This window comes from Chiloscyllium plagiosum, unplaced genomic scaffold (genome assembly GCF_037043375.1).
Source record: "Chiloscyllium plagiosum isolate Xiang-an unplaced genomic scaffold, Cpla_swu_hap1 HiC_scaffold_19, whole genome shotgun sequence".
Lineage (NCBI taxonomy): Eukaryota > Metazoa > Chordata > Chondrichthyes > Orectolobiformes > Hemiscylliidae > Chiloscyllium > Chiloscyllium plagiosum.
This window is the reverse complement of record NW_028270157.1, coordinates 63,228,375-63,254,123: the sequence shown is the minus strand read 5'-3', so window position 1 is coordinate 63,254,123 and position 25,749 is coordinate 63,228,375. Positions and strand designations below refer to the sequence as shown.

Sequence of the window (25,749 nt, the reverse complement as noted above, 5' to 3'; positions counted from 1 at the left end):
TGTATCTGCGAGTTTTCGATGCGGTTCTGCATATCGACCATTAAACTATTGTATGCTTGCTCAGTGTTGATGACTGAACTTGAAACTGCCGATCAGCTTGCTTTGAGTCAGACATCAAAACTTTATGCTTTACGCAGTAGAACTAGTTGACTGAAATATCATTCTGGAGTTTGATGGACTGGTGAAGGGTGTAGGTTGTGTCAACAATAAATTGGAATTGAACTTTGACTGCATTGGAGTTTGGCTCCAACCTGCCATAAGCTCACCTTGGCAAGTCAGTTAAGAATCTCGGCTTTACTCTACAAAAATTGTACTTGTGACTGTCGATGAATTGTACTTGTGACTGTCTTTCTGCATCTGTCTGTCTTTTCTAGACCTGGAGCGATTTCCAACAGAGGAGCGCCAAGCTGTGGAAGTGAATTTAGGAGTTGGGGTCATGCTCCTTTGTGCTGCCCCTCCCCATTTTCCAGGTAATTGCATACATTTCTACATTTCAATGTTACTTGAGCTGTGTTTTCCTTCTCTTGTCAATGTCACCACCTTCCCTCTTTCCCCATGAGGCTTCTTCCTGGACTGTGATTTGTGGGCACAGCTCGTGATTAATGTTTTCAGGTGAGCGTTGGCAGTCAGTGTTGACAGAGTGACAGTCGGACAGGTTGTGGGCATTCTTTGAACTTAGCCGTAGCATCAGGAATGCGAGGTATATGATGAACCTTCCAAAATTCTGCTCTAAAAGGTAGGCAGCATTTCCCTCAAGACAGTGCTTCTCAACAAAGCCCTGATCATAACGGCATCAGAGAATCTGTTGTCCTGTTTTGGAGAAGCACTGACAATGTCCTTGCAGTCTCACCACATCACAAATAGAATCATGAAACATGAGAACGTGCTCGTGGTTCACTCAATGCTTGGCTGTACCAGATCGTTGATGCACTATCCAGTCAGTGCTGGGTCACCGTCCTGGAACTGCCTCCCTCAGGGCATTGTGGGTCAATCCGCAGCATGTGGACTGCAACGGTTTAAGAAGGCAGCTCACACCCACCTTCTCGAGGGCAGCTAGGGAAAGGCAGTAGGTGGTGGCCCAGCCAGCAACACCCACATTCAGTGAGTGTATAAAAACAAAGTTAGTACTAATCCCTTGCATTTTCTTCAGTGCTTAGCAAGCCCCTTCAGATCGCACAGATATTTCAAATATTTCACCCCACATTCTTCTAAAGCTCAGATACTAGAGGCCCATTTTATACAGACTTTCAGCATGAGAATCTTTGCTGTACCCCTTACAACACATATATCACCTCACTTAAAGATGGAGACCAATGCACCAACTCCTCCTGGGGGAGTCTCACCAAATCACTGGACAGTTACAGTAAGATTTCTTTACTCCTGTGCTCCAGTTTCCATTAAAAAAAAAGACCAACATGCCATTCTCATGATTACTAGATATTTATGCTTAATTTCTGTCATAAAAGCAAAATATTGAGGATGCTGGAAATCTGAAAAAGAAAGCCGAAAGTGTTAGAGAAACTCAGCAGATCTGGCAGCGTGTGGAGAGAGAAAAACAGTTAACATTTTGAATCCAATATGATTTCTTCGAGAGAGACTCCAGCACTTTCTGTGCTCCTTGTACGAGTGAACCCAAGTCTCTGTGAGCATCAATTTTTATCCGTTCCACAAGTTTCAAAACACATTCTGCTTTTTTATTCTTATAACTAAAGTGTGGGCTCATCTTTGCCCACATTACATTCTGTCTACCACATTATGACCCACTAAATTAGCCCATTTCTCTCTGTCTGTCTGTCTGTCTCTTTGTGGTATCTTTGCGATCTTACGATTTCCATTCCCACCTAGCTTTGTATTGTCAGAAAACCTGATAAGTCATTTCCTGCTTCTGAATCACAAAGATAGATTACAAATATTTGGAGATCTAGAATTGATTCTTGAAGCATTCCACTTATTAAAGCCTGTCAACTAAAAATTGTCTAGTTTATCTGTACTGTCTGCTTCTTGACTGTTCATCAGTCCTCTGCTGATATATTCCTCCAACTCCACGTACTCTTATCTAGTGTATCAGTGACTTGTGTTGTTCCTTTTGGAAATTCAAATATACTGGATCCACTTGTGCCCTTTTACCTCCGTTTCTGAGAGAACTCTAACACATTTGTTAAGCACAATTTCTCTTTCATAGTATAATTTTCTGAATGCACTGTTAAGTCTTCCTTAGTATTAGATTAAAGGGCTTTTGTGGTTCAGTGGTAGTGTTCCTATCTTTGAGTTAGGAGTCCCGGGCTCAAGTCCTACTTGTTCCATAGGTGTGTTGTAATATCTTTGAGCAGGTTCATTAGAAAAAACAGGTTAAATTAAAAAAAAAAGAAAGAGCAGGGGTAAGGTCTTTGGGGTGCAGTGGTAGACAACAGATATGGTATATACCTGTAAAACCCTACTTATCTGTCTCTCATTACTTGAACAGCAATGTTAAATTTGATAATATCTAATCACTGGCACTGTTCTAGAATCGAAGGAATTTTGGAAAATCATAACCAATGTTTCCAATATCTTTGCAACTACTTATTTTAAACCATCGGGCTGGGTACTGGGATTTGTTGGATTTATTCCTGAAAGTTTCTCCAACACTTGTTGTCTGCATTAAGCTCTTTTCTTTTGTTAGCCCGCTTGGTTGCCTTTTTATTTATTCAATGTCTCACATTTTCCTCATTCCCCTTAATCATTTATTCTGTTTGACTCTAAAGGATTCCTATTTACTTTAGCTACTCTCCTCCTTATCATATACTTATAACAGCTGTTACAATATATTTTTTATCTTCTTTTAATCTAGCGTTAACCTTAATTTCAAACAAAACCAGGGGTTGCCGGAGAAACTCAGCAGGTCTGGCAGGATTTGTGGAGAGATAACAAAGTTAACATTTTGAGTCCAGTCACCCCAAAGACATCTGTAGTGTTTGGAAGGAGGTTGGCCAGGTGGATCTCATGGAGTATGAGTTCTCTGATTGGGGCAGGTAAGATAGACCAATCAGGGAGTCCTGGCGGACAGATATAAACAGGAGTCGGAGCCCAGGTGTCGTAGAGGCATAGAGTCATAGAGATGTACAGCATGGAAACAGACCCTTTGGTCCAACCCGTCCATGCCGACCAGATATCCCAACCCAATCTAGTCCCACTTGCCAGCACCCAGCCCATATCCCTCCAAACCCTTCCTATTCATATACCCATCCAAATGCCTCTTAAATGTTGCAATTGTACCTGCCTCCACCACATCCTCTGGCAGCTCATTCCATACATGTACCACCCTCTGCGTGAAAAGGTTGCCCCTTAGGTCTCTTTTATATCTTTCCCCTCTCACCCATAGAGGGAACTATGCCCTCTAGTTCTGGACTCACCAATCCCCGGGAAAAGGCTTTGCCGATTTACCCTACCCATGCCCCTCATAATTTTGTAAACCTCTATAAGGTCACCCCTCAGCCTCCGATGCTGCAGGGAAAACTGCCCCAACCTGTTCAGCCTCTCCCTATAGCTCAAATCCTCCAACCCTTGTAAATCTTTTCTGAACCTTTTCAAGTTTCACAACATCTTTCAGATAGAAAGGAGACCAGAATTGCATGCAATATTCCAAGAGTGGCCTAATCAATGTCCTGTACAGCCGCAACATGACCTCCCAACTCCTGTACTCAATACTCTGACCAATAAAGGAAAGCATATCAAACGCCTTCTTCACTATCCTATCTACCTCCACTCTCAAGCCGCTATGAACCTGCACTCCAAGGTCTCTTTGTTCAGCAACCTTACCATTATGTGTATAAGTCCTGTTAAGATTTGCTTTCCCAAAATGCAGCACTTCACATTTATCTGAATTAAACTCCATCTGCCACTTCTCAGCCCATTGGCCCATCTGGTCCAGATCCTGTTGTAATCTGAGGTAACCCTCTTTGCTGTCTACTACACCTCCAATTTTGGTGTCATCTGCAAACTTACTAACTGTACCTCTTCTGCTTGCATCCAAATCATTTATGTAAATGACAAAAAGTAGAGGACCCAGCACCAATCCTTGTGGCACTCCATTGGTCACAGGCCTCCACTCTGAAAAACAACCCTCCACCCCACCCTCTGTCTTCTACCTTTGAGCCAGTTCTATATCCAAATGGCTAGTTCTCCCTGTATTTCATGAGATCTAACCTTGCTAATCAGTCTCCCATGGGGAACCTTGTCGAACGTCTTACTGAAGTCCATATAGATCCTGGGAGAAAGAGCATGCCCTCCAAATTTTCAGGGAGAGGTGGGCACTGCAGGGAGTGGAGTGTACTATTTCCCCTCCAACTCTATTTTGATTTAATCCCTGCCTTCCCCTTCACTGTTTGATCACACAGCATTGCCCTTTGATGTGAAGGGCACTGCTTGTCACTGGCCACTCGGGTGTTTCATTTCTTCCTGGTGGTGGAATTTGAAAAACCATTCATGCACCTTGTGTCTTTCAGTGTGTCTCACATCTGCACACACACAACATGGGGGCTGGGGAAAAAAAATAAACAGAAGTCAGAGCCCAGGTGTCCTTGGTGAAAGAGCATGCGGTGTCCACCAACACCCTCAAGATTTTTAGGGAGAGGTGGGCACCACAGGGAGTGGAGTGTATTATTTCCCCCTCCAATTCTATTTTGATTTAATCCCTACCCTTCCCTTCACTGTTTGACCACACAGCATTGCCCTTTGATGTGAAGGGCACTGCTTGTCACTGGCCACTCGGGTGTTTCCTTTCTTCCTGGTGGTGGAAATTGAGTAAAGATTTGTGCACCTCGTGTCTTTCGCTGTCTCTCACACCTGCACACACACAACATGGGTGCTGGGAAAAAATACAAGAGAAAAATAAATAAACAGGAGTCAGAGCCTGGATGACCTTGGAGCAGGAGCATGCGGTTTCCACCAGCACCCTCAAGAATTTCAGGGAAAGGTGGGCACCTCAGGGAGTGGAGTGTATTATTCCCCCCGCAGCTCTATTTTGATTTAATCCCTGCCCCCCCCGGAAATTTAATAAAGATTGGTACACCTGTTGTCTATCACTGCGTCTCAAAAAATATATACATAACCAGATTAGAACTGTTCCAGTTGAGGACTGAGGAAAATAAACAAATAAACAGGAGTCTCAGGAGTTCTCCTCACTCTAGGGACAGGCTCTGAGCTGGCTGGTCAGAATCCATGTACTGTGCACGTGTAAATAAAGGGTGACTTGGTGACGGAATACCGGCCACTGTGGAGTTATTTCAAGATCGGGACAGTCACACTGTTTCTGTCTATATTAGTGCTGCCAGTCCTGTTGACTTTCTCCATCAATTTCTGTTTTGGTTTAGATCTTCAGCATTCACAGTTAGTTATTTTATTTCACTATCCTTCGTTTCCATCGTAAGCCACTGATGGGAGTTCTGGATGCTGAGATGTTTCCCCCCAAGGGGAGTCTAAAACTATTTGGGCACTGTTTAAAGATAAGGCATCTCCCATTTAGGCTGAAGATGAGGAGAACTTCCTTTTCTCAGAGGGTCGTGGAATTTTCCTTCCACACAGAGCAGCAGAGGCCTTATCACTGAGTCTATCCAAGGCTGAGTTACACAAATTTCTGATTTACGAGGAAGTTTGCATTATGAGGTATCTTGCAGAAAAGCGCAGCTACGATCATAGTAAGATCAAGTATGATCTTATTGAGTGGTATGAGATGCAATCCATTTTCTGTTGCCTTCCTTTGAACTGAGGAAGTCAGTAATCTGTGAACTGTAACATTCGGAGCATACTCCATCCCAGGAGTTGCTAGGTTGCTACATTCAATTTTACTCAGCAGTAGGAGTGGGGCTTATTCCAAGGCTTTCAATTGATCACTCAGTGCAGTTTAGGGGTTACTGAAAAAAAAGTTCAAAGGTTGAAGCTGTGCAGTGAATGAGAATTTGAATGGGAGAGGGAGAAGACAGTGCTGCTGTTAATTGCATTGCTGAAGGCAATTGAAGTACCTGGGATCTATATAGTGAGAGACAATGATGTCCTGGGAGCAATGGGAAGTTCAGAATAAGTCAGATACCACCAGTAGTTCATGGTAGCTGAGATGGGTATTAATATTTGTTGGATGCATCTGGGCAAGGTGAAAGTTCAGGGAAAACCGCAAGGGCAGTTTTATCTCGGTGAAGCTAGTTGTCATTAAAGAGCTGCAGTTACACTTGTGAATGATTAGGAGAGTATAGTTTCAGAGCTGAGGGGAGTGTAGACCCAGGAAAAGAGGATGATCTAGATTGGGGACAGTAATTGAGTTCACAACACAAGGCCATTCAGTTCCTCACCACTTCACAGTCTTGATCCAAACATGCGTAAAAGAGCTGAATTCAAGAGGTGAGGTGAGAGTTACTGCCCTTGACATCAAGACTGTATTGACTGAGTGTGGCATAAAGAAGCTTTAGCAAAATTAGAGATGAGGGTCAGGGGACTCTCTGCAGGTTAGACTCATATCTGGCAATTGGGAAGATGGCGGTACTTGCTAGTGGTCTGTCACCTCAGCTCCAAGAGTTCTCTGCAGGAGCTGCTTGGGATAATGGCCCAGGCCCAACTACTTAGAGCTACTTTGTCAATGGCTTTCCCTCCATTGTAAGGTCAGTAGTGGAATAGTTCACGGATGTTTGCACAATAATACCATCTGTGTTACTGAAGCAGTCCATAACCACGTGCAGCAAGATCTGGACAATGTCTAGATTTGAGCTGACAAATAGCGAGAAACTTTCATATCCAACAAGTGCCAGTCCATGACCAACTCTAATGAGAGAGAATTTAATCATTGACTTTTGACATTCAAAGGCATCACCATCACTGAAGCTCCACGAGAATATCCTAGGGGTTATCATTAGCAAGAAACTGAACTGAACTGGCCATATAGGTTCTGTGGTTACAAGAGCAGGTCAGAGGTTAGGAATACTGCAGCAAATAACTCACTTCCTGACTCCCCAAAGCCTGTGCACATGGCACAAGTCCGGAGTGTGCTGGAATACTCCCCACTTGCCTGGATGGTACAGCTCCCAGAAGCTTGACACTATGCAGGACAGCGCAACCTGCTTGATTGGCACCACATCCTTAAACATTGCCTCCTTTGCTGATGCTCAGTAGCAGTAGTGTGTACTATCTACAAGATGCACTGTAGAAATGCACCAAAGCAATTTAGACAGCACTTTCCAAATCCAAAACCACTTCCCTCAGGAATGACAATGGCAGCAGATACATGGGAACACGAACACCTGCAAATTCCCCTCTTGGCCACTCAGCATCCTGACTTGGAAATATGTTATTTATCCTGCAGCATTGCTAGATCAACATTCTGGAACTCTCTTCCTAACAGCATTCTGAGTCTCCTGACAATAATTTGATTCCAATTGGTGACCGTTTGTGTGGCGGTTGCACATTCTCCCCGTGTCTGCGTGGGTTTCTTCCGGCTGTTCAGGTTTCCTCCCACAATCCAAAGATGTGCAGGTCAGGTTGGTTAGCCATGGGAAATGCAAGGTCACAGGGATAGAGTAGGGGTCTGGGTCTGGGTAAGATGCTCGTCAGAGGGTTGGTGTAGACTTGAAGGGCTGAATGGCCTGCTTGCACCCCGTAGGGATTCAATGGTTCTATGAAGTGGACCGCAACCGATCAGCAAGGCAGCTTCCCACCACCATCTCATGGGGAACTTGGAACAGGAGATATATACTGGCCCAGCCAGCGATTTCCACAGCCTTGGAATCAATTTGGAAGTATAATATTTGGTTGACTTTGTTTTAGTTTAATGACTAGTTGTCTTTTTTCAAGTTTGAGATGATCAATTTCAGAAAGTGACAATTACATTTTCCCATTTACTAGTTTAAAGTACTGCCTTAGCCTAAAGAATTTGGGAAAAAAAAATCAGCAGCTATTCCTTTACCTGTTATCTCCTGTACTGCTTACGAGTTCTTTTGTTCTTTCTATCCACTCCACTTTTTTAAATTTCCACTTGTCTCAGCCTTTGGGTTACTGTGTTCTCATCTCCCTGCTCCTGATGGTCCCTGCTGTACCAGACCACTGTTCTTGCTCCCATTACTTCAGGAAAATTGACCATGTTTCAACAATCCTGGGTTTTGAGAAATGTCTCCGAACTGGTCACACTTTTTACCAAACCCCTGTAGTGGGAGGGTGGGAGACGAGTTAAAATAGTCCTTGGGGAGCTGACCATTCCTAGTTCTAGCCTGCTCCTTGGAACAGCAAGGTGGGACATAGATTCACATGTCTGTTTGAGACTTGTATGTCGTGTCATGATATTGTCATTGCCATTTCGGATTAGTGACTGAACTGGGATTCTACAGTCAGGTGGGGAAGAAGATCTGTCTGTAAGTAGATTCAAATTGTTACAGATTTCTGGGTATGGGTGAGGAACCTGGAGCAGCAAGAGTATGCCTCTCTGTCCCACAAGGCAACTCACTCGTGCAAACTCATTACTTCTGCCTTGTCCTCCATCTCACATTTTGGACTGCATTGTTTCCATTTAGGTATTCTTGAATGGGAAGGAATCAGTTCACTTGATTTTGCAGAAGAGGAAGATTGATGGTGAGGGTAGAGAAGGACAATCTCCACTCGGCACAAGGGGATGCTGCAACAGTCTGATATTCACCGCTCCATTCCTGCACTCTCCTTCTGCCAACATCTGAGGGACAGTGCTCGATTTGTTGATGTCGTTAAGCTGAATGGCAGTCAAACTGTGCACATGACCAATGGTGATCCCTCTTTTGTCTGCTTGTGGATGAGATTGTCTGCTTCTTTTGATGTCCTCCACCTTCAATCTCCTCAAAGAAACTCATTCCCTCCCTTCCCTTCTGATAGCAGATTATCTTTCCTGACCAACAAATCTCTGATAAAGGTGCAGGACTTACTACAGACATTGGGAGCCACAGTCTTGGATACCGAATAAACTTAGTTTAACTCAGTGATTGAGTGCAGCTTCTCTGATTAAGCCCTCTGGTTCTGTCAGTGAACTAGAGAATGGAAATTGCATTTCAACTACCTGGTTACAGCATTTGGAATGCCAGCTGTTAAACATCTCTATTGAACCTGCTGGAAGTGCAATAGAGCAGTTTTAAGTGAAACCCCTGAGGGATTTCAGCTCAGTATATGTCCTAGTTTGTTGTACCTATTGAGAAACGTTTTTGTACAGTGCACATCTCTTGCCACCTTGTGGCTGTTAACAGTCAGTAGATAGGAAACAACCCAGAACCATCCAAGTGATTTCAGCTCTCTTCCAACAACCGTGGATTCAAGAATAATATTTGATGTAGATGATTATGTCAATCTTTGATAATTGAAGCATTCGTGTGTGGTGACTGGAAAAGACTCCCAAGATCCTAGAAAAGGCTCACAGACTGGGCTTTGAGCTGGAACAGAGTGGATGTGGATGGTGCATTAACATTGCTGCGAAGTATAGAGACTCTACAGTTAGAGCTGACTGCGTGGATTTAATGAATAAGACAACAAGCATTACAATTTCATTCAGACCTGTCTTAAATCATTGCACAAAGCTAAGATATACTTTCTCTTTTAAGCCCCTGATTACAGTTGCTTCCTGATTATAATCCCAGGCAGCAATCAGCATACTGCGAGCCCCTGACATACTGCTGAGGTCATTGTGCAAGTGTTGTCATCTGCCCCATGAGGAGGGCACTGTCCAGTATGTGCAGATTTCTCTTTCCTCTGTCTATTCCTTTATTTGACTCTCTGCTTTCCTGTTAACTCCTGTGCAATGCATACATTTCCTGTTAACGCCTTCTTAAAGTAATTGGATTGAACCTGGGTTCTCCATTAAGCCATATATTTATGGTTCTGTGTGCTGAGAATTCTGTTATTCAGCCTTAATGTAAGGCTCTTGTTAGTTTATTCATGAAAGGGAGGCGGTTTGTGGTATTATCGTTGGACTGTTAATCCAGGGACTCAGGTTCGAATCCCACCAAGGTCGATGGTGGAATTCAAATTTAATGAAAGAAAATACACGGGTGGCACGGTGGCTCAGTGGTTTGCACTGCTGCCACACAGCACCAGGGTCCCAGGTTTGATTCCAGCCTCAGGCAACTGTCTGTGTGGAGTTTGCACATTCTCCCCGTGTCTGTATGGGTTTCTTTCAGGTGCTCCGGTTTTGTCTCTCAGTCCAAAGCTGTGCAGGCTAGGTGAATTGGCCAGTTAAATTGCCCATAGTATTCAGGGGTTTGTAGCTTAGGTGCATTAGTCATGGGAAATGTAGAGTAATAGGATAGGAGAATGGATGTGGGTATGGTACTCTTCAGAGGGTCAAAGTGGACTTGTTGGGCCAAATAGCCTGTTTTTACACTGTAGGGATTCTATGAAAGTCTGGAATTAAGAGTCTAATGATAATCGTTGTTGATTTTTGGAAAGACCCATCTGTTTCGCAAATGTCCTTTAGGGCCATCCTTACCTACATGTAACTCCAGATGCTCAGCAATGCTCAGCAATAAATGCCCATCCTGTGAATGAACAGGAAAAATCCCCATTAACCACTAACTTGTGTAATTCAAAATAAGAACAGAGTTGAAAGAGCTGGACAAAAGCCTTCTTTTCTGTGGAACACTCTAAAATCAACATTCCCAGCTCCAGCCCAGAGCAATTTGGGAGCATGAATCCTGAAAAGCTAACATCCAAGTTCAGTGGATAATAGGGAAGACAAATGGATTGTTGCTTTTATATTCAAAGGGAATGGAGTCTCAAAATAAGGGAAGCGTTCCAAAAATTGTACAAGGCAAAATTAAACCATGTCTGGAATAAACAGTCCAAAGTCCTGTTATCTGAGGAAAGATATACTCGCATTGCAGGCAGTCCAGAGAAAGTTCGCTAGGCTGATCCCAAAAAGGAAAGATTCCATTATGAGGGGTGTTTGTGCAGGTTCGGGTTATAACCATTGGAATTTAAAAGAATGGAAGGAGACCTTGTTGAAACGTTTAAGATTCCTCAGGGACTTGACTTGAGTACATGAATACAGGTCATTCTCCCTTGTGGGAGAGTTTAGGACTAGAGTTAGGATGGAGATGTGAAGGAGTTTCTTCTTTCAGAGTGTAATTAATCTGTGGAATTCTTTATCACAGAGAGCTGTCGAGGCTGTGTTACTGAGTATATTCAGGCTGAGAGAAACTGATGTTTAATCAATAAGGAAATTGAGGTGATGCAGAAAAGACAGAAAAGTGGGTTTGAGGATTATTAGATTAGCCGCGACTTCATTGAATGATAGAGCAGATTGGACGAGCTGAATGGCCCGCTTTGGCCTTTGTAGCTTATGGTCTTAAGGTCGTATTCTGGAATGGACAAGCCTGGTGTTGTGGAAGCCTATTGGCTAGCTTAGCCCACTGTGGAGAATTTCCAGTCATCAATCCCTGGACTTCTCAACTTCCCCATGTTCTAGTGAATTTTAGACCTGCCCAACTGACCTCTTTAGGAAAATGTTTAAATTTTTTTCCAAACCTAAGGCAAACCTTAAGTTTTGTTTTCTTCGTCTGTTCTCAGTGTCTGTTTGTGGTTCCTTTGAGAATATTTCTGATCATTGGTAAACAGTATGCTGGGTAAGTTATTTGGAACAAGTGTCACATTTACAATAATACTATCTGGACATTGATTTTCTGTTCCATTGCTCTTCGTGTCTCTGGTAGTATCTACAACATGGCAGTTAAAGTCTGACAGGAATCGAGTGTCGTGATTACAATCAGTACGTGATATTTGTAGGAGTTCTAATACATTACAGATAAGGTGTAGTAACAATATGTTTCTACAATTTAAGCTACTGCCTGAACACAATGGAGTTTTAATTCTCAACTGAAGGAGGGGAAACAGCAAACTTGGTTTGAGGACGATACACAAAATCATTTTTGTTTCAGTAATGGAAGTGAATGAAACTGAAGCTAGTTTGAGTGTTTGTGACACTTGATGCAATTAAAATGAAGCAGTCTTAGTTTTGGTAGTTTACCCCTATTCTGAGGAGACCATGCGTCCACATTCCAAATCTACAGGCTGAGAGGTAATTCCCTGTCCCGTCTGTCTGTCTAAGCGTTCTGCTCCCTTTGATCTCGACAGAAGGGAGAAAACCAGGTTAAAACCTGTAGAGTAAGCACCGTTTCCATGTTTGGATGTTTCTGGAGCTTTACTGTTTCTCTTCTGGGTACGAACTAATTTTCTGAATATTTTCTGTTCTTTATTAAATGTTTAAATGTGGCTAGTTTACAAACTGTGTGGGAAGGTTGTTAGTTTGCTGTATTGGACTTGGTGGGAAAGGGAAGTGCAATTATCTTTAGTCAATCACAATCATTTCGCGGTTCTTTGCGCAACCGTTTGCACACAAGTCATCAGGATTTCAGTCCCCCAGGGAAACTGCTGCACCTGCAGAACTAAAGAAAAGAAAGACTTGGGTTTAAAGGGTGCCTTTCACCACTTTAGAACACCCTGAAGCACTTCAATACCAATGAGTTAGCTGAGAGGTGTTGTCTCTGTTATAATGTTGGGAAGATGGAAGCCAATTTATGCACAAGCGAGCCACAATTGACATGAGTGAAAGGTGCTTTGGACTTCCCATGGCAGCAAAAGATGGTGTACTCATTTTACCAACAGAGAGATTCCTTTCAGATGCCACTTCTAGAAAGTACATAATGCATTGACGTCATATTTTGAATATACGCCATTGTAGGATGGATGCAGTGTAGGAAAGTGATTCTTGCTTTACATGACCTGGTTGTGCCTAATCCTGATGTCAAGCATGAAACATCGAGCTGTGTTCAATTGAACTCACACTGATGTCTAGGGGCACAGGTGTTTGGAAAACTATGTTTTTTTCCTGGGCAAGTTGGGACTGGGATGTCCATTCTTTGCCAAGCCCTGTGTTAATCACAATGGAATGTTTTCTTCCCCCTACAGATGACCTCACCTATCGGTGGCTTCTGAATGAATTCCCCAGATTCATCATGTCTGGCAGACGCCGTTTTGTCTCCCAGACCACCGGGAATCTGTACATTGCGAAGGTGGAAGAGAGTGACATGGGCAACTACTCCTGCATTGTCACCAGCCCGTCCATTTCCAAAAGTGTTTTCAGCAAGTACATCCCCCTCATCCCTCAGACAGCCGGTGAGAATTTTTGGTTTTGTGCCACTCCTCTCTGAATTACTTTGTTTTTTGAGGGAATGGAAAGAAATCATGTAATTATCAGATGAGATTTATCTAAGGGCATTACAAGATGTTGTGAGGCAAACATGGAAAGCATTCTGTACAGATCCTGTAACATTTTGCGTATAACCATCAGACTGCAGGAATGCATTTGTTAAGATATTTATACATATGAAATGTGAATAATATGAATGTGAGAGAGTCACTGAGGAGTACGGTATGGACTTGAAATAAAGCAAAGAGAATGCAAAATTTACTACCTCAGGGAGTGTGTGAAGCAAATGACTCAGATGCACGAAAGGGGAAACTGGATAAGTCTTTGAGGGAGAAGGGAATAGACATTAATGATGGTAAACTTAAATCAGGAATGATCAGAGGCAATGGAGTAGATCATAAACACTGGCATGGGCTGTTTTGATTGTGCCATGTTTCCTGTCTAATGTAACCACCTAGCTGGGCATTATTTGTTCTCCTTAACTATGGACATGCACTCCTGATTGCACAGTTTGTCAGATCTTGTCTGACACTGGCTGGAGATTGATGGTATTTTAACCACGGAATATGGAAGTTGTTCGATTTCCCAGCAATCCTGGCTTTCTCCCAGAGCACCTCCATTGCTGAACTTGTGCAGAAGGAGTTTGGGGTGGGGGAGAGCCTGTGGCATCTCATCACATTGTGAGGCGAGTGCTAACTTTTCAAGCGTGGGTCCAGAACAGATCATGTGGAGGTATAGCAGAATCCAGCTTTGCCCTGTGTGCAAACCAGCGGGCAGGGCTTACCAACCAACAATCTGGAGAAAGCGCAACCCCCTAGTTACCGGGCGGTGAAACCATTTGTGGTCTCCAGCTGTTGTCATTAGTTCAGAGCACCAACTCAGTGTAGCCACCATTGTGGAAACACTTTTCACTAAAGCAGACCAGGTGCAGAGTGCAGATTTGTGCAGGTTCACCTGAACGGGAACAGTTTGCAGTTGCTGATGTGTCCCAGTTGAAAAGGGGTCCGATTGAAGGTGGGCCTTTCAAATCTCAATTACCTGACAGATGCGCAGCTTGCAGTGGGAGTAACAACCAGAAATAGGAACCCTGCCATTCGTTTGCATTAATCCCTGCCCTTGCTTATCAGATGACACTGAGGCCAATTGTACTGTACTAATCTGTGCCAATGGATATAACCGGAATTGTGCCAGTGTTGCCTACCAACTACTTAGCTCAACTTGGGATGTCAGCAGAGAATGTGCTAAACCTTTACTTGCAGTTGTTTGGAAATGGTGAGTGAAAGTCAGGCTGGTAAAAGCACCCCCAGTGGTTTCGTTTCTCCTGTGGTTCATCTTACTCTGGTAGTACCTGTGACCAGACAGTCACGAGCAGCTTTAGTAATGTTTCTTGTACTGTTTGATTAAATTTCAGGTGTGGTGAAAAGATATCCTGCTGACATCAAAGTCAGGTTCACTGACACCCAAGTCCTGGTGGGTCAGAACCTCACCCTGGAATGCTTCGCACTTGGAAAGTAAGTACAAGGAGTAAGATAATAAGTTTCAAATGTCGTGGTCTTCTTTCGAGAAGAGTTATTTTTCTGCACTTTCAGATATTAATGAAACATTGGATCGGTACAGAGGGAGGCCCTTGAGTCTGTTCTGCTATTCAGTCTGATCATGGCTGAATTGTACCCCATCAACATTTATCTGCTTTATTCCATATCCTGAAATGCCCTTACAACATCAAGTAAGCTATTTCAGTCTTGGAGTTCCAGCTGACCCAAAATTTGCAATCTTTTGTGAAGCAAATGCTATATTTATACCAAGCCGTCAGTGATAAATCAGGTAGTGGTTTCTGATTTACTGCTTCCTGCCTGGGTGCTTTAATTTGATGATTAATGCCCTCAGTCGGATTTCCTCAAAGTAGCTTCTTTGACTCTTCTCTGTTGAATAATGCTGTAAATGTTAGATCTAAGTCTGGAACAGATCTCTCGATGTCCTACACTAAAAGGGGCACACAGCAAGTTGAAGCAACCCTAAAAGCTTATTTCGTGACCTTTCTTTACTTCCATTCTGTCTATGACATGACTTATAACCCATTACCTCGGTCAGCAGTTTATGGGTGTGAACCTCATAAGTCTCATCAGAGAAGGAATGTACTCGCCCATCCAGTCTGTTCCCCCAATCTCTGTTGGCCAGCCCTTCAGCTGTGGGGGTTATTGGAGGTCACTGAAATACCAAAACATTTCTCGCTGGGGAATCTGGGTAATGATCAGGAGCAGGGGCCTACTCTATTCTCCCGACACGCTGCCCAGTATTTGGGGTGTTGAGATTTAATACACAGCACTGGCTGAGATTACCTGACATAGAGCAAAATGTATAAATTGTACCCCATCATCATTATGGTTTCAATCTTCATGAAGCCACGCTTTGCAATTCCCAGCTCACTCTTATCTCCTCAGTACCGAGCATTCTGGAAACATTGCCATTTACACCAAAGTGAATTTTGGGGATGTGTTTTTGTACTCGCCTGACTCTGAAGTGTCGCTGGGATAAGAAACTTACTCGAGTTGAATTAGTCTCAACAAAAGGGAGTAATGCACCATATATGTGATTGCTAAGCTTCATCTCTCATGGTCTGCGTTGACTCAATCCACGGCTGGCGTTATATTTTCTGATTTGAGTTATGTTCCATTGTCATTATGTACAAACCTGATCTCTTACTTATCCTTCTTCCCATCTCTCTCCCTCCTCTTCTCTCACATGTGCTCTCTCTGTCTCGCTTGCTCGCTCTAACACTTCCCTTCTCTCCCTCCCCCACTCTGTCTTGTCTCTCTCCCCACCTCTCTTTCACACTTCCCCGCACTCCCTTTCCCTTTCATCCCTTGCTCTTTGCACTCTCTCTCTTGTCCCATCACTCTCTCACACACTCTCTCTTTTCTCATTGTCTCTCTCACCCTTTTCCTCACCTCTGCGTATCTCTTTTTTCCCTTCAAACTCTCCCTCTTACCCCTTTCTTTCGCTCTGTCTCACTATCATACTCAATTTCTCTCTCATACTCTCTGTCTCTCCCAATCCCACACTGTCTCTGTATCTCTCTCTCTCTGTCTGTCTCTCTCTCTCTCTCTAACTCTCTCTATTTCTAACTCTCCCTCTGCCTCTCCGTCTCCCTCTGTCCATCCCTATCCAAACCCTTCACTTCTCCTTTCTTTATCTCCCGTCTTCCCTTCTCCTCAGCCCAATTCCTCAGATCCGTTGGTGGAAGCAGGAGGGAAGTTTGCCGAGCAGTGCTGAGCTGCTCACCTACAACTCGGTGCTAAGACTAACCAACATCCAGCCTGAGGATGAAGGCACTTACGTGTGTGAAGCAGAGAACTCTAAAGCAACAGATCGGGTTGAGGGATGGCTCACTGTACACGGTAAGGGAACCCTTCTGACAGTCACAGTCATAGAGTCATAGAGATGTACAGCACAAAAACAGACCCTTCAGTCCAACTCCTCCGTGCCGACCAGATATCCTAATCTCATCCCATTTGTCAGCACTTGGCCCATATCCCTCTAAACCCTTCCTATTCATCTCAGATGCCTTTTAAACAACCCCAACCTCACCATCAAATCAGTAGACAAGGGTGGGCAGCGGTGCGCAGTTGTAGTTTGGTGCACCCCGACTTCTACATCACTGAATCCACGGACAGCTCCTCCTACTGCCCACTCGATCACAACCTCACCTCCCATCACCAAACTATCATCTCCCTGACCATCAGCTCAGGGGATTTCCTATCCACAGTCTCCAACCTCAAAGTCTGGGAAACCTGCACCGCCCGGTTCCCCCTCTTACCCAAAATGCACAAACTGCACACCCATTCAACCCATTGTCTCCGCCTGCTCCTGCCCCACCGAAATTAATTCTGCGTACCTTGATGCCATCCTGTCCCTCTGGACCAGGATCTTCCCACATTTGTTTGGGACACCACCCACACCCTCCACCTTTTGGTTAGCTGCCCCCAGTGCCTCATCTTCAACATCCATTCACCATGACGAAGGCCTCCAAGCCTTCCATCTCTTCTTTTCACGCCAACCCAAGCAGTACCCTTCCACATGTCACCTACTGTGTCCATTGCTCTCGATTGGTCTCCTTTACACTGGGGAGACAGGACGTCAACTTGCGGAACGTTTCAGAGAACATCTCAGGGACACACACACTAAACAATCCCACTGCCCGAACACTTCAACTCCCCCTCCCACTCCTCCATGGAGGTCCTGGGACTTCTCCATCACCAATCCCTAACCACCCCACGTCTGGAGAAAGAACACCTTATCTTCTGCCCTGCGACCCTCCAACCACATGGGATCAATGCTGATTTCACCGGTTTCGTCACTTTCCCTCCCCTCATCTTATACCAGATTCAATTTTCCGACTTGGCACTGCCCTTTTGAACTGTCCTACCTGTCCATCTTCCTTCTTACCTATCTGCTACACCCTCCTCTCCGACCTATCACCATCACCCCCAACTTCATCAACCGCATTCCCAGATACATTCCCACCAGCCCCACCCCCTTCACATTTATCTCTCAGCCCCCTTGGGCCACTCCCACACTTCTGATGAAGAGCTTATGCTCGAAACATCAATTCTCCTGCTCCTCGGATGTACTCTCTATACCCTCTAGATCTGGACTCCCCCACCCCAGGGAAAAGACTTTGTCTATTTATCCTATCCGTGCCCCTCATGATTTTGTAAATCTCTATAAGGTCACCCCTCAGCCTCTGACACTCCAGGGGAAACAGCCCCAGCCTATTCAGCCTCTCCCTATAGCTCAAATCCTTCAACCCTGGCAACATCCTTGAAAATCTTTTCTGAACCCTTTCCAATTTCATAGCATGCTTCCAGAAGGAAGGAGAGCAGAACTGCACGCAATATTCCAACAGTGACCGAACCAATGTCCTGCAGAGCCGTAACATGACCTCCCATCTCCTGTACTCTATGCACTGTCCAATAATGGAAAGCATACCAAATGCTGCCTTCACTATCCTATCTACCTACGACTCCACTTTCAAGGAGCTATGAACCTGCACTCCAAGGTCTTTTTGTTCAGCAACACTCCCCAGGACCTTACCATTAAGTGTATAAGTCCTGCTAAGATTTGCTTTTGCAAAATGCAACGTCCCACCTTTATCTGAATTAAACTCTATCTGCCACTCCTTGGCCCTTTGGCCCATATGATCAAGATCCCGTTGTAATCTGAGGTCATCTTTCTCACTGTACACTACACCTCCAATTTTTGTGTCATCTGCAAACTTACTAATTATACTTCCTGTGTGCACATCCGTATTATTTACGTAAATAACGAAAAGCAGTGGACCCAGCACCGATCCTTGTGGGGCACCACTGGTCACAGGCCTCAAGTCTGAAAAGCAACCCTGCACCACCAGTCTCTTCTACCTTTGAGCCAGTTCTGTATCCAAATAGCTAGTTCTCCCTGTATTCCATGAGATCTAACCTTGTTAACCATGAGGAACCTTGTCGAATGCCTTACTGAAGTCCATATAGATCATGTCCACCCTCTGCCCTCGTGAATCCTCTTTGTTACTTCTTCAGAAAACTCAATCAAGTTGTTGAGACTTGATTTCCCACGCACAAAGCCATGCTGACTATCCTTAATCAGTCTTGGCCTTTCCAAATACATGTACATCCTGTCCCTCAGGATTCACTCCAACAACTTGCCTACCACCCCTGTCAGGCTCTCCAGGAAGGCTGTATTTTAGCCCTTCCGAGCCAGTTCAGCTAACCCTATCCAAATCACTGGATAGTCTCCAGCTGGTACATTGTGTCCATTTCTAGACACTTTAAAGAGGATGTCAGGGGAGTTGCAGAGGAGGCTGGAAGTGTACCAGGGATGACAGCTTTATGTAGAAACTCTAGAAAAGCTTATCCTGTTGCAAACTGTAAGGAAATTGAATAGGTTAAAATTATAATTACCTTTGAGACTAAGGAGAAAGTGTTCTCAGTGACAAGAGGATTGATAACTTGAGAATTTTCCTAATAGGATGAAGCTACAAGGGGCTTGTTTACCAGATCTAGGACAGGAGACTTCCTCTTTTTATTGCTGTGATTGCCTGTGGGTGTGGTGTGTTGTTACAGCTCCCCAATGATAGCCTCAACCTCATAGCATGAACATCACTGAGCCTTGCTTCAGCCAGCAACACCATAACACGGGTCTTATGCAGCACTGGCAGTGACTCCAACTCTGAGCCAGGAGACCCAGAGTTGTAACATCTCTGGGCAGGTTGTTTTAAAAGCATTTTAAAAGTTATTTTCAATCATTCGAGGCATGTTACAGGTCATATGGAATCTGAATCCCGATTGCCTGGCTCAGAGATAGGGACACTACCACTGCACCACAAAAGCCTTAGACAATATTATCAGGGGAAATAAAGAGCAACAGGGTTGGGGAATGGACCTGGGTAGGATAGTTTTCGGCGCATCAGTGTGGACCTGTTCAGCCTAATGTCCTGTTTCCACACTGTAAGGAATTCTATGATATTATCCTAAATATGTACACTGAGCAGTGAATAGAATCATAGAATCCCTACAATGCAGATAGAGGCAGTTTGCTCCAGTGAGTCAGCACTGACCCTCTGAACAGCATCCGACCCAGAGACACTCCTCCACCCCCTCACCATAACCCCAAATTTCACATGGCTAATCCACCTAGCCTGCACATCCCTGGACACAGTACAGCATGACCAGTCCACCTAACCTGCACTTCTTTTGAACTGAGAAGGGAAACTGGAGCACTCGGAGGAAACCCGCACAGTCATGGGGTGTACGCAAACTCCACACAGTCACCCAAAGGTGGAATCGAACCCAGGTCCTTGGTGCTGTGAGGCCGCAGTTGCTAACCACTGAGCCACCGTGCCAGTAGGTGAGTTGTTAGCTCCAGCCCTATTGAGCTGTTAAGCTCACCATTTGAATTCAGTCATTGAGAGCCCACGAGTATCGTCAGAGACTTGGAACCAGTCTTCAGACACTTCCATATGTGTGAACTGTGTTCATGATATCAGGCCAGAAGGAAAATTTCCTTTTACTTTGTTCAATTTCCATGGGGACTTAGGAGAGATGGGAGTGCTTTCCTCTGTCCGAGGAGGCAGATTTACTTTTCAGCCAAGCCTCCTCTTTGATGATGAGGCTACTGTCATCTCTCTGAAGGCCATTTGTTTCTGCCACTGGCAGAGGTCTCTTGCTACCAAGATTGCAACCAACATGGTGAAGACTGACTGACTGACTTTTATATTTATAAAAGTCTAATCAACCTGTTTCGAAGATGTTGTTACACATGTTTGGAGCCAGTGGGACTTGAACCTGGTTCTCCTGCAAGAGTCCTCTAAATAGACTCTGAATGGGCTGAAACCAGCAATGATGCTTTTAATCATTGATCAGAAATTCAACCTGCTGTCCATTGTGCAACAGATCCATATGTGGCTGTACTGTTGCGGACCAGTCCTCTGGCTAAGTCATGCCCTGAGCACTAACCTGGGGCCTAACAATCCACTGCAGAGGTGCTGCACTGTGAGCAATGCTGTCTTTCAGATGAAATGCTAAGCTGACACTCCAGTGTTCCCTTTTAGGCGGATGTAAAACATTTTAAATCATAGATCATAGAATCCCTACAGTATGGACACAGGCCATTTGGCTCAACAAGTTCACACCGGCCCTCTGAAGATTATCCCACCCAGACCCATTCCCCTACCCTATTCTTCTACATTTACCCCTGACTAGTGCACCTAGCCTACACATCCCTGAACACTATGGGCAATTTAGCACGGCCAATTCAGCTAACAACTTAGGCCCTTTTTTGCCTCGCTGGGTGTTTTGGTCAGTATTTAACCCTCAGTTACCACACAAAAGCTGACTTGTTTGGCCAACGTCGGAAAGCTATTTTGTTGGAACATGCCGTGAGTGTGTGGACTGCTGTATTTCCTACAGAATAACATGGAATACCTTTCAAAATCACTTTATTGACAACAAAGCACTTTGGTACCCCTTGAGGTTGTCAAAGGTGCTACAAGAACACTAGGTTGTCAGTACTGGCCTGAGCTCCAAGGCTTTATCACTGAATCTGGAGTTCACATTAAAATGTTCCCTGCAACTCCAGCTTTGTCACTGACTTAGAACAACAGGCAGCGTGGCCTTAACAATCCATATCTTTTTTTTTGAGATGAGATAAAGCCTTAAAAGTCGATATTTGTAGATGTTCTTCGTTCCAATCAAAGCAGTCAAACCTTTGCATCTCTGAGAGGCAATTAATTGATTGCCAAAAGCTGAGGATTTGAGTTGCAATTAAGCAAAGAGCTCTTCCTACAAGTTGCCTCTTGCTGTTTCAGTTCATTAGTGGATTCTATGCCCTTCGCAGAAATTGAACAAAGAACAGTAAGATCAGAAGAGGCAGTAAGGTACTTGTGATTAGCTGTAAGTCTCTAATTTTCTCTCCTCCGTGGTGATTCATGTTTTAAACATAAACTATCTGGCTTTCCTCCCACATTTGGGAGTCAAAAAGTTGAAAGGCTCTTATAATTTTGTCCCTTTGACCTTTTTGCGTTCTCACTTTCAGTGCAATTGGGTATCCTCCAGCTGACCAATAATGATGCTTTACTTTGAACAGGACGCAAGGAGGCTTTGTTCTCAGAAGTTCTGTGTATCTGCTGAAAGTTTTGCCACATGGTTGTTTTTCTAGTTTACATTAACCTCGGCTGTTCCAGATGAAGCATGCATAGGTGTGAGCATGATTCTGGAGAAAGAAGTGACTGAGTGACATTGTGGATGACCATAGTCCTCTTCATCACCTTTGTTAGTGAAATTGCCAAGACAGTGGTTTAAATGAGCTCTTCATGATATTAGCATTGGATAAGCCCTCCCATGCCCAACAGAATACATCAGTTGTATATGAATGAATCTCCTGGAGCTGAAGCAGCTGGCTGTGTTACTGCTTTCAGCTGACAGAGCAGTTGTTGATGGCGGTGGGGAGGTGCAGTTAGTTCTACCATCTGTCCACAAGCTGGCAGTGTGATGGGAGTGGTTCAGGAGGCTGTAGGTGGTTGATCAGACCTCTCGCTTGAGGAGCTCTGTGTGCTGGTCACATTGTACAGGAATTTGTTTCTCCTGCTTGACTTAACATCCTCACCTCAATAGCCAGAACTCTGAAGAGGTGGAACCCATTGCTGAGTTGATGCAACTTGTGATGTATTCCTCTTTATTTTTAGACTCCATGGATTGGTGTTGAATTTGTTCTTTAGAACTAGAGGGAAATGTTTCCCTGGGGCAGTACTCCAAGTATGTGAGGTGTTCAGCTATTAGAAGCCCTTCAGCTCATCTGACCTCATTCTTTCACTCACTTTGACTTCCCTTCCTGGCAACATACAACAGCCCTTCTGTGGACAGAAGCACTCTCACTGCTGTCCTAATTTCACTCTTTGCAACCTTTAATCTGTGTCCGTCATCCTGTTTCTTTATTACAAGTTAAACTGACGTTACAGCCTCACTTCAATTGAAGTTAAATACCTAAAATCCCCTGAAATATCTAATTTCCACAGTTATCTTGTCATTATCCAACCGGCTGTCTCATTGATTGGCTCAGTCACATTTCCGTTTGTTCCTTTCTGATTGTTTCTATGTAGCAGGAGGCCCTTTTGAAATGAGCCTTGGTTACGTTGTTGAGCCAGTGTGAAGGTTCTTTAGCCTGAACCCTAAGCTCAATCACAAACATGCCCCATTTCCTTCAAACTACTATCCTTAGCTTGATAAGCTGGAAACTTCATTCAGAGGTTATATTGATATTGCGTTAAATATAAAGTGGTGACCTTAAATAGATCTTCATCCTCCATGACACATCATTTCCACTCAAATCCCCAAGAGCTCTCTGATCTGATGTGAAGTTAACTTCTGCTTCTCCTTCAAACACTCTCATGCTTTTTTGAAACATGATGGTTTCTGTAAGTTGTCTCAAGGAGCTTTAATTGAGCCAGTGTGGTATTCCGCCTAACAGCAGATCAATTGCCTCACAGCTGCAGAGCAGTGAAGGGATTAGAGTGTGGAATTCTAACCAGCATCAAGTGAGGCAGGGGCTGTGATCAAATATTTCTCACTTATCATCCTTGGCAAGCAACAGAACATTTCTGGCCTGTTATGGGACTCTTCACTAGCAGAGCACTGAATTCAGATGTATGTGTGTGATTAAGTGTACTTAGGAAATTTTACATTCTTGCAGAAAATTGTGTTTTGTACATATCCAGACCTCTAAAACATGTCAGCATTGGAGGCTATGTTTCAAGACACTGCGCCCTAATATCCCCTTTCAAAATATAGCACTGTGCATGTGTCTCATGCTGGAAGCTGAGGCATTGATTGTAGCCTTTTACAGCATTTGAAATAGGCCATTTCATCCAATTGGGCCTGTTCCATCTTTTTGAAAGTGTTCAATTCGTCCCAATCCCTTGCATTTTCCCAAAGTTTGACAATATCTTTTTATCCCTTTTCAAGTATTTATCCCATTCCCTACCATCCATCTTCAGGCAAGTAACTTTTAGAGCATAATTGCATGCTGTTGCAAAACAAAATTCTCATGTTCCCTAATTTGCCCTTATCATACTTGTGTGTTCCCTGCATGCCAACCCTTCCAGCAGTGAAAACCATTTCATCATTTCTTTATTTATCTGTCTATTATTTAGCAATGCAAACAAGAAAAACGTGAAGCAAAGCTTTTTATCTTGCACTCAACAGGACGGAGGTGCAAGAAGCATAAAAATAACTTGGAAACAACTTTTGGTTGGATTGTGTCACGGAGAGGCAGTAGGAACTATTAACTGTTTCATTTCTGTACTAACCACAAAGTGTCCTCTTCCCAAGCTACTTAGATGGTTGTTTCCTTAGGTTGTTGATATTTTCTCATCAACCTGTTCACTTGTGTGAACTCGGTCCTCCTGGCAGACAGGTAGATACACTACCACAGTGCCTCAAGAGCCCTTTGTTTCCTTTCTAAAGTTGCTTTTCTTGCATTTCAATGTGTAAGACAAAATCTTTTGATTTTTTTTGTCCCTTCTTGGGAACATTCACCTTCTGAGCTTAAAAATGTGTTGCTGGAAAAGCGCAGCAGGTCAGGCAGCATCCAAGGAGAAGGAGAATCGATGTTTCGGGCATAAGCCCTTCTTCAGGAATTCACCTTCTGTACAATTAAGTATTTAATCAGGAAATGCTTGGTGGATTGCTAGGAAATTTCTCTGGAGCTCTCTCGATTAGCCACTGGAATTTTGACCACAATTACACTTCTATAGCTTATCCTGGTTCTCCACTTATTCCTCCGCTCCGATACTGATAATTGATGCCTCTCACCAGCAACCATCGCTTCTACCAGCAGGAAGATCTCTCCTTACTCATCTTGAATTTTAAGCCCTGACTTTCAAACATCCTCCATTTGCTGTGTCAAATCTATATCTGTCTGACAGTCTCCCCTCTTATGGACTCAGATCTGCGCTGCCTGTTCACTGAATTTCTGTCTGTGGCCAACATTGCTGCCCTCGGTGCTGAGTTAATGGAAAGTACAGGTGAAGCTTTATTGATTGATTTGAAAATCAGTGTCATTGTGGAGAAATGAGGATGGTCGTTTTGCTGCACATCGTGCAATTGCCCTTTGCTGTGGATCAGACCAGACTCTTTCAAAATATTTAAAGGAGTAGCCTAGACCCTAACTTACTCTTATTTTAAAGGCAGATGTAAAGTGCTGTGTTCCCGATGTAATGTGACCAATCACAATACCTGGCGTTTAGCAAAACACAAGTTATTCAAATACCATAGTTAAAATACACCAAAAGAAAGAATGACAGCATTATTGTAAAGCTTATCAGAATACCACAGTAACTATGACAAGTTAAGTTTTGCAATGTAGTAACATCCCATTAAACCGCACCTTGGCAAAAAGGCAACTTCAGAAAATAGACTTTCTCACACACAACGCCCACATTTGGAAGAGAAACTCCAGCTTCTAGCTGTAACCAAAAGAGAGGAAAAAGTAACTTCTACTTCTTCAAGACTCCAGCAGGTTCTGCTGAATCTAAAAATGTAAAAAAAAACTAGAAATTCTGGTCTGAGAGAGCTGGCCACACCCATCCAGGCTGCTTCTATTGTTCCAACTATTAAAACAAACTCCCAAGAGTTTACAAGCAGTTCACACTGGTGGCACTGATTAGTCAGCACCTCTGCCTTGAACTTGTCTTAAAAAAAAACTAGAACAAATTAACCTCTTAAAGCCACATCATCATAACACACTTACAAAAGCAAATACTTAAAATCTGAAATATAAACTGCAAGTGCTCAGCAGGTCAGACATTGTCGTTGAAGAGAGAAATGCAGTACCACAGGTGAGGTATCTTGTAGCAGAGTTGGTGGGAAGTTTAACAATGTAGGCATTGGTGAAAAGTCAGGTGAAAGGAAGGGGGTTTGACTAGGGTGGCTGTGAACCAGTAGATCATGCCCAGATGCAGTGACGAAAATGAGGATGGCACAAAGCAAAAGGAGCTGCTCATAGGTCAAAGAATGAAAGTG

General features: G+C 43.8%; 1 protein-coding gene across 8 annotated transcripts in view; it reads left to right on the top strand.

Moving 5' to 3' along the window:
* LOC122559499 (contactin-1) overlaps positions 1–25,749 on the top strand; it is a 771,145-nt gene that overhangs the window by 356,840 nt on the left and 388,556 nt on the right. For all 8 annotated transcript variants that reach the window (XM_087997462.1, XM_087997461.1, XM_043709043.2 and 5 more), the window contains 4 exons: positions 375–470; positions 12,937–13,143; positions 14,589–14,688; positions 16,394–16,575. In XM_087997462.1, coding sequence (XP_087853588.1) covers positions 375–470; positions 12,937–13,143; positions 14,589–14,688; positions 16,394–16,575 — 585 coding nt within the window. The remainder of the gene's footprint in view (positions 1–374; positions 471–12,936; positions 13,144–14,588; positions 14,689–16,393; positions 16,576–25,749) is intronic.